The 10,000-nt window shown below is 40.2% G+C and overlaps 1 protein-coding gene across 1 annotated transcript in view; it reads right to left on the bottom strand.

The window, feature by feature from the left end:
- Positions 1-10,000, bottom strand: part of LOC143017642 (osmotic avoidance abnormal protein 3-like) — a 184,134-nt gene that overhangs the window by 42,715 nt on the left and 131,419 nt on the right. The window contains exons 2-4 of the mRNA XM_076172432.1: positions 5,053-5,205; positions 3,811-3,926; positions 3,041-3,210 (exon numbers count right to left, since the gene is read on the bottom strand). Coding sequence (XP_076028547.1) covers positions 3,041-3,210; positions 3,811-3,926; positions 5,053-5,205 — 439 coding nt within the window. The remainder of the gene's footprint in view (positions 1-3,040; positions 3,211-3,810; positions 3,927-5,052; positions 5,206-10,000) is intronic.

A 10,000-nucleotide genomic window follows, 5' to 3' on the forward strand; every position in this document is an offset into this window, starting at 1 on the left:
GAGAAGAAGAAAAAGAAGAAGAAGAAAAAGAGGAAGAAAAAGAGGAAGAAGAAAATGAAGAAGAAGAAGAAGAAGAAGAAGAAGAAGAAAAAGAATCAGAAGAGGCAGAAGAAGACGAAGAAGAAGATGAGGAAGAAGAAGAGGAAGAAGAAGAGGAAGAAGAAAAAGAGGAAGAAGAAGAAGAAGAGGAAGAAGATGAGGAAGAGGAAGAAGAAGAAGAGGAAGAAGAAGAGGAAGAGGAAGAAGAAGAAGAAGAAGAGGAAGTAGAAAAAGAGGAAGAAGAAGAGGAAGAAGATGAGGAAGAGGAAGAAGAAGAAGAAGAGGAAGAAGAAGATGAAGAAGAAAAGGTCATTGACAGTGATCGATGTGTAGAACCGATGCAGGAAGTCAGTTGAGGCTCTGGCCACCGACATGACGTCATCCCCTCCTTTCGTGACGTCACCAGCGTTGATCGTGACGTCAGCAGTCCATCATAATGTCAATGCCTCTTCGAGTTGAAAATTATCAAAGAAGAAAGGAGGGAGATGGGAAGGAGAGGGGGGGAGGTGAAATATGGATGTAAAGGAAAGGGAAGGGAACGGAAGGGAAGGGAAGGGAAGGGAAGGGAAGCGAAGGGAAGGGAAGAGAAGGGAAGCGAAGGGAAGGAAAGGGAAGAGAAGGGAAGGGAAGCGAAGGGAAGCGAAGGAAAGGAAAGGAAAGAGAAGGAAGGAAGATGGAGAAGGAGGAGAAGGACAAAAGGAAGGAGAAGGAGAAGAAAGGAGGGAAATGGGAAAGGGGGGAAGGATAGGATAGGGAATGAAAGATGGAAGGAAGGATGAAAGGAGGAAGGAGAAGGAGAGGAGGAAGGGGAAGGAGAAAAAGGTATGGAAGTAAAGAAGGAACAAAATGGAGAAGAAAGGAAGGAGATAGGAAAGAGGAAAAGTGTATGATGGGGGAATAGAAGATGAGTGGTTAAGCAAGGTTAAGTTAAATTAAGTTAGGTTAGCTTAGGTTAGGTTTGGTTAGCTTAGGTTAGGTTTGGTTAGTTTAGGTTTGGTTAGTTTAGGTTAGGTTTGGTTAGTTTAGGTTAGGTTTGGTTAGTTTAGGTTAGGTTTGGTTAGTTTAGGTTAGGTTTGGTTAGTTTAGGTTAGGTTTGGTTAGTTTAGGTTAGGTTTGGTTAGTTTAGGTTAGGTTTGGTTAGTTTAGGTTAGGTTTGGTTAGTTTAGGTTAGGTTTGGTTAGCTTAGGTTAGGTTTGGTTAGCTTAGGTTAGGTTTGGTTAGCTTAGGTTAGGTTTGGTTATCTTAGGTTTGGTTAGGTTAGGTTAGGTTAGGTTTGGTTAGCTTAGGCTAGGTTTGGTTAGTTTAGGTTAGGTTTGGTTAGCTTAGGTTAGGTTTGGTTAGCTTAGGTTAGGTTTGGTTAGCTTAGGTTAGGTTTGGTTATCTTAGGTTTGGTTAGGTTAGGTTAGGTTAGGTTCGGCTACCTAAGGTTAGGTTTGGTTAGGTTTGGTTAGTTTTGGTCGGCTTAGTTTAGATTAGGTTAGGCTTGGTTAGCTTAGGTTAGGCTTGGTTAGCTTAGGTTAGGTTTGGTTAGCTTAGATTAGCTTGGATTATATCAGGTTAGGACAGGGCAGATATTGCCTTTTTTTTCAAAATACCGCCATACCCATGGCGAAACGCGTCAAATTTGTCGGACTGTTTGCACATAAATAGCTACATCATCGCCTCAAATGGCAATAGATTTGTCCTAAATAACGATAAGTCTACACACACTTTCCATTTACTACTTTTCACCCTCACTCCCTTCACGAAAATGGTTCCTACCCTGCGCCCTTCTTCAACCAGCTGCAAGCCATTTCCGAATCCAGATTTAGTGAGGTACTTGGCCACAACAGCTGCACAGCTGAGGTGGGGGAGGAGGGGAGAGGAGGGGAGAGGAGGATGGGGGAGTTTATGTCAGGGAGTTACGTCATTCTTCAGGGTCCCATGAAAAAGGGGAGGAAGAGAGGAAGGGAGGGAGAGGGAAAATGGGAAGTGGGGAAGGACAAGGAAAGAGAAAACGGAGATGAGGGGACAAAAGAGGGAAGAAGAGGGAGACGCGAAAGAGGAGGAGAAGAAGGCGAAAGAGGAGGAAGAGGAGCTGAAGGAAGATGAAAAGGTGGAGGAGGAAGAGGAGGGGAAGGAAGACAAGGAGAAGGAGAGGGAGGAAGAAGAGAAAATACTACATAAAGGACTTCTTCTTCTAAGTATTTCAGCGGTTTTGACCCATCGTTTTTCATTCATATTTCAGAAATAACCATTCACATCAGCATGATATATTAGCACAGCCTAATTCACACCCTGCCCTAATTTTTTATGTTATAGTGCATTCACAAGTGTATTTAATTACGGTGTTTACTCTTGATATTAAGTGTGTCGTAGCCGACACCCCGGAAGTAAATAGAAAAAATGAAGTTGGGATAAACGAGGTAGTTTGTTTTGTCGTCATGACTTCACCAGTTTGTTTTAATTAACGGGTGTTGGATACGACACAAATAATATCAAGAATAAACACCGCAATAAAATACACTTGTGAATGCACTATAACGTCATAAATTAGGGCAGGGTGTGAATTAGGCTGTGCTAATATACCATACTGATGTGAATGATTATTTCGGAAATATGAGCGAAAAACGATGGGTCAAAGCCACTGAAATACTTGGTAGTATATTACGCAATACAAAACCTCTAGTGAGTTCGTAAGCATCACATGAGAACACCAAATCAACAACCTCAGGAATAAAACTGATAAGTAGATAATTACATCATCAATCAATTATCTCATCGAATCATGAGTTTTTGGCTGAAAACCTGCAGCCTTTTTCCATTTCTGAGAATAGATATTTACAAGTAATAAGAACTAGTTTACCTAAAGTACTCACACAAACCTCACCCTTATCTACTGCACACTCACCATCACTCCTCAAACACAGATCCGAGTTGAATAATGAACGCACGAAGCCTAAATATTCTACCCTGATCTCGATGTGGACAGTCTGCCTGTGTGACGGGGGGAGGCGCTTACCTAAGACGTAGACGCCTTTGTCAGGGTGTTCCTTAAGCTCCAGTTTCTTCTTGACGTCGTTCCCCAAAAGGTCCCGGATTTCTTCGTTGTAGATCTCGAGGTAAGAGGCCAAGACGAGGAACTTCATGTTCTCCGAAGTCTGGATGGCCTCGAAGATGTGTTCGAAGGCTCTGAAGAAGAAGAGAGAGGAAACGGGGACTGTCAAGGTGACGTTATGTATAGAAGCAAATTTGTACGAACTCCTGATATAGGTTGATATACTTTATGTATGTGATTATAATTGCCGGAATATAATTCTAATTTGATAGTTGGCGGACATACACACACACGCGCGAACACACACACGTACACACACACACTCGTACACACACACACACACACACACACACACACACACACACACACACACACACACACACACACACACACACACACACACACAAACGCACGGAAACACAAACACACACATCAAAAAACACACACACACACAGACACACATATACACACATATCCACAAACACACATACACTCACAGACACACATATACACATCCACACATACACATACACACACAAGCACACATATACACAAACACAAATACACACACACATGCACACATCCATATACACACACAAACACACATACACACACAAACACACACAAACATATAAACAAACACAAATACACACATGCACACATCCACATACACACACAAACACACACACACATATAAACAAACACAAACACACACACACACACACGTATCCTACCTTGGTATGATTCCCCTTTGGGTCGCGGGATCTGGAATTCCCTGCATGGTGAAGGATTTCCCACATCCCGTCTGACCGTAAGCGAAGATGGTCCCGTTGTAGCCTTCAAGAACGCTCTGCCAAAGAAGAGTCCGAAATGGGGTCAGTGAAGAAGACTCTTGGAAACAAAGAATGGGAGATCCCGAAGCCTCTGCAGTCAGGGCAGCCAACCGCGTGCTGTTAGTAAAACCTTCCTACTGTTTTTGTTTGTTTATTATTATTTGTTTGTTTGTTTATTATTATTTGCTTGGTTTTCATTTATTATTAGTTACCAGTCAATTTATTATTTACTATTTAACTATTTGTTTATTATTTAACTATACCTATGCATTTATTTTATTATTTATATTATTATAATTTTATCTATTCTTTTTACTTATCATTATTACAATTTTTTCGCATCCGACCTAGTTATGGACCAAAAGGTCTCCTGTCGGCATGCTCCGCCTTTGTAATCCTTTGTAAGAACGAGAGATCCCGAAGTCTTTGTAGTCAGGGCAGCCAACCGCGTGCTGTTAGTAAATCCTTCCTACTGTTTTTATGTTTTTGTTGTTGTTTGTTTATCACTATTTATTTGATTATTATTTATCATTATTTGACTGTCCATTTATTATCATTTACAATTTACCTGTTTGTTTATTATCTAATTTTACCTATCTAATTACTTCATTTATCATTATTTATACTATATATATTTTTACTATCATTATTACAAATTTTTTGCATCCGACCTAGTTATGGACCAAAAGGTCTCCTGTCGGCAAGCTCCTCCTTTGTAATTCTTTGTAATTTCGTTTTGTTTTTTGTTTTGTTTTTTAACAAATACTCATTATACAGCGAATCATTCTGCGCTATCAGTCAAAGGATTACAAGGAACGACTATAAGCTAATGTACCCCGCTCAAGAAAGAGCTACAATTCAACACCATCGATTATACTAATGAAGCTTATTGAGCGACTTAAGATAAAAAGAAAAAAAATCCCCTATAGGAGTGGAATTGATCTGACGCAAAAAAAAATAATAATAACAAATGAACCCCCCCCAAAAAAAAAGAGACAAAATGTCCTCCACCCTAAAAAAAAAAGTAAAAAAAAAAAAAAGAAAGAAAAAATCTCCCTCAGTGACAAAATGGTCCCCCAAAAAAAAAAAAAAAAAAAAAAAAAAAAAAAAAAAAAAATTCTTCAGGCCCGAAGAGGAACTGACCTCGACCAGCGGGTTAGCCAAGTCGTTGTAGATGGCCTCCGTGGTCGAATCGACGAAGTAGGCGCCGTCGAAGGTGAAGATCTTCGGCGAGCTCTCAGGGTCGTTCGGGTTCGTTAGGGAGCAGGTCACGCCCCCGTCCATACTCACCACCACCTGAAGAGGATCGAGAAAGAAAGAAATAAGTCAAAAAAGTCTTTAAGAAATAATACAGACATCAGAGCTGGGCGCGTTCCTCTGTGCGTTCCAAGGCGCATTCCTCGGTGCGTTCTTATATGCGTTCCTCGGTACGTTTCTAAGTGCGTTCCTCTGTGCGTTCCGTTTTATTTGCCACTGTTAGTGCTCCCCAACTATTAAAGCTTAAGAGACAGGTTCATACTGAAATAAAAGTCCGGTAGGCTACATATATACCAAAGAAAAAATTCGTAGGCCACATCCAAAAGGTAGGCCACACATACTATACCGGCACCTATATTGCTTTAATAGTTTAGGAGCGCTAACCGCGGCCATACTATATCGGAACTCACCGAGTAACGCTCATAGGAACGCACCGAGGAACGCGCCCAGCTCTGACAAATATCTCCTTCTAATGGGAGCTGGTAGCGTTATCGGAAGCGTGCGGTTCTCGCATTCCCTTAGGTGCGGGTTCGAATCCCGCATTCCTCTCCCATTCCCAGCGGTGATTTTTACCTTCGGCCGCAGCTACTAATAGCCTTCTGGTGTAGCCTCCTCAACCATCAACTCCCTCTACTGGAAATATGCAGAAGCTCAGACATTAAGAATGTTCCAGATACCAGAAGCTTTTTGCAATGTCTTGGAACATTTTTACTCCTTATGACGTCATTTGAGGTACAATCTATTTAATAGACTGTACTTCAAATGACGTCATCAGGGCTCTTAGAAAGTTCAAGAATCTAATCTCTCAAAGACGTTTACGTCTGAAGCCGTGCCGACGTTTTTTTTTTTTCTAAAATACTCTGATCAATATCGCTCTTTGTATGGCAAGACTTTGAAAATCCCAGCTAATGTTTGATATTAATCACCAAATTCCAATCTAATCAAACTTAGCTTAACCTATCCTAACTTAATATAACCTAACACTGCTGACGTAACGTAGTGTAACCTAACCTAACCTAACCTAAGCTAACCTATCCTAACTTAACCAAAGACCTTAGAAAACTAAAACGAATAAATAAAATAGTAATAGGATAAAAATTGTGCCCAGTAAGATTACCTCTAGATACAAAGCATTATAATTGGATAAGATTATTCCAGATTGCACTGTTTTTCATGTTTATATTTCTTATCAAAAACTAATTATTATTTGTTCCCTGCTTGACTTACAGAGTGATCATTATCGCTGAACCACACGACCCTTGCCCTAATGCCTTCGTCCTTGATGGAAATTTTGAAGCAGAGTCAATGTAATGAGGCTTAAAAAAAAAAAAATGTAATAGATTTTATTTATTCATTTACTTATTATTATTATTATTATTATTATCATTATCATTACTATTAATAATAATAATTTATTTCATTTATTTTATTTATCTAGTATATATTTTATTATTTATTTAATTATTATCATTATTATCATTATTATTATTATTATTATTTTTTTTTTTTTTTTTTTTTTTTTTTTTTTTTGTGAAGACTAGCCTTAAGGTGTAAAGACATGTTGCGTAGCTCTGGTCCGTAGGGTGGGAATTCTAATGTAACGAGTTGTAATGAGGCGGGTTTTTTTTTCTTGATCTACAAAACCAGGCTGTGTAATACTTTTTTTCATTAAACTCCTGAAGATATCGACTACAAAGAACTTTCGGTCAATAAAATCTACTTTCACAAATAAGACAAAAATAATTTAGAAATTATACAAAGAAATTTGTAACCTGAATTTTTCAAATCAGCTGATCAACATCAACAATGGTAATAACCTTCATTAATCTGAAATAACCCGACTTCAGCAACTTCAATCTCACTTCAGAGATGAGAGGCTCTCATAAGATCTAATCACAACCCAGACTGCAATTTCAGAAGTTGAAGGAAACGAGGAGAGTTAGGTGTACATGGAACTGCCTAGTGTAGGCCTCATGGTCTCTTGCAGTCTCCTTCATTCTTATGTTCTTATGTACGAGGGATTGGGAAATAGTCAGAAACTCGAAAGACTAGTGATTATCTAGTTTTGGTCGATTATCTAAGAACATATGTTAGGTCTGTGATCTATATCAGCGTTTTGAAAGTTTAATAAAATCGAAGAACTAATGAAAGACTGTGTTCCACTTAATCGCTCGTTATGTGGTTTTGAGCCTTTGTTGACATAGATGGTATCCATGGAGATTGTGAATGTTTACATCAAGTTCCCGTAGACTCTCTCTCTCTCTCTCTCTCTCTCTCTCTCTCTCTCTCTCTCTCTCTCTCTCTCTCTCTCTTTTCTTTTTTGTCTTTTTTTGCATTTTTTACATGTATCGTCACCTAGTATTATGTAAATATATGTAATTTCCAGTACCCTCTTCTCTATATTCTTTTTTTTTCTCTCTTTTTACATGTATGGTCACCAAGTATTATTTAAATTTATGTAATTTTTTTGTACCCTCTTCTCTATCTATATTCGCTTTTTTCCATTTATTACAAGTATGGTCACCAAGTATTATATACATTTATGTAATTTTTGGCATCCTCTTCTCCATCTATATTCGTTTTTTTTTTTTTTTTGTCACTCACGCTTCCCAGTATCCATTTGCTTGTTCTCTTCACTTTCCTCTACCGTTCCTTCTATCCTTCATTTCCTCTCTCTACAATCTACGTCAATTCTCTCTATATTTTTCTTCTCTTCATCGTACTCTCTTCTTCTCTTTTCCTCTTATTCCTCTTTCCTCCTCTTCTCTTCTTTTTCGTCTACCTCAATCTCTTTATCATTCTCCTCCTCTTCCTTCTTCCATCTCCCCCTCTTCCTCTTCCCTTTCTTCTACACCTGTCTCGTCTCCCCCTCTTCTTCTTCCTCCTCTTCGCTCCTCCTCCTCCTCTTGACAATGACTTTAATATTGTTTTCTCCCTCCTACCCTTACTCCTCTCCTCCTCCTTTCTCCTTCCTCCTCCTCTTCCTCTTCTTCTTCCTCCTCTCCCTCGTCTTCTTCCTCTTCTTTTTTCTTCTGATAATGACGATGATCTCTTCTCCCTCCTCCCCATACTCTTCCACTCCCTTCTCTTCACCTTTCCCTCTACTTCGTCTTCCTCTTCTTTCTCTTTTTTATCCCTCTTCTCCTCCTCCTCTTCCTCCCTTCCTCCTCTTCCTCCCCCTCCTCCTCTTCCTTTTCTTTATCATCCTGATAATAACGATAACTTTGTCTTCTTCCTCCTATCCCCACACCCTCCTCTTCCTCTCCTCCTTCTCCTCCTCTTCCTCCTCCTCCTGACAATGACGCCGACCTTGTCTCCTCCCTCTTCATCCTATTCTTCTCCCACCCCTCCTCCTCTTCCTCCTCCTCCTCTTCCTCCTCCTCTTTTTCTTCTTTATCCTCCTAACAATGACGCTGACCTTGTCTTCTTTCTATTCCCACCTCTTCTTCTTCCCCCTCCTCTCCTCCTTCTCTTCCTCCTCCTTCTCTTCCCCCTCCCCTCCTCCTCCTCTTCCTTCTCCTTGTCTTCCCCTCCCCCTCCCCTCCTCCTCCTCTTCCTCCTCCTTCTGACAATGACGTTGACCTTGTCTCCTCCCTCTTCATCCTCTCTTCTCCTCTTCCTCCTTCCCTTCCTCCTCCTCCTCCTCCTCCTGACAACGACAGTGACCTTGTCTCACAAATAACTGGCACCAATTACCAGACCCTTTTATCCAGATCCCAAGACTCCCTCATCACTCCCTCACTCCCTCCCTCACTCCTGACCACTCCCTTCCTACTTCATCTTCCCTCCCACGCTCTCTTTCCACCTCACTCGTCCTCTCTTTACTCTTCTCCTCTCTTATTCACCTCCGATTTAACTTCTCTTTCTCTTTATCCCTAATAGACTAAGTCTCCTCTTTCCCTTCTTTCTCTTTAGTGGGTCGATACTCTGATGGTGTCGCAACATCAAGTTCATATAGCGATGAAAGTATTTTATTCTAATAGAAAATGTAGAATTATGTTATGTAAGAAAAATCTTACTATTTATTTTTTGTCTTCTTCTGTTTTTCGCATTTGTAGCCAAGACTTAAGTGTTTTCTGAACACACTTGCACGCCCGCACACACATACACACACACACACACACACACACACACACACACACACACACACACACACACACACAGTTATATATTTATATATATGCAGAAAAAACTGGGAAATAAGAAATTTATTCCGAACGTTTTCGTCTGTCGAAGACTTCTTCAAAGAATATTCCCTGAAGATGTCTTAAATACACGAAAACGTTCGGACTATGTATCTTACTTCCAATTTTTTCTGCAAATTATTTTCACGTGTTCTTGTGAACAACTGCATATTATATATGTATATATATATAAACCCAAATATTCCTCCTTTCTGTCCAACCCACCAATCCATCTATATTTCTTCCTCGTCTCCCTCTCCACCCACCCAACCTAACCCTCCCGTCACGTGACTTCCACTTCAAATCCTTCCCTTCCTGAGGGTCCTTACCCTTTTCCACTGGCTGCCGTTAGCATATTCTCCTCATCTGTGTGTGACCTTTCTTTGGACAAGGATAGAAACGCTGATAAAATTTGATTCGAAAACAAAAACCTTCCTTTCGAGAACCTTTCATTTTCTGTCTCTTGACTCTTCGTTTTCCACCTCGCTACTCGAATTCTCATTCTCGTCCTACAATTTCCTTCCTCCTCCCTCTTCCCTTCCCCTTCCTCCTTCTCTTCACATCTTCTCTTCCTCTCTTCCTCCTCCCAGCTTTGCTGTTTCGGGTTTGGTTGAAACAGACCTCAGACCTCAACTTGACCAACCTGATTA

The sequence above is a fragment of the Oratosquilla oratoria genome, chromosome 32 (genome assembly GCF_046742065.1).
Source record: "Oratosquilla oratoria isolate Oo_2021 chromosome 32, ASM4674206v1, whole genome shotgun sequence".
Lineage (NCBI taxonomy): Eukaryota > Metazoa > Arthropoda > Malacostraca > Stomatopoda > Squillidae > Oratosquilla > Oratosquilla oratoria.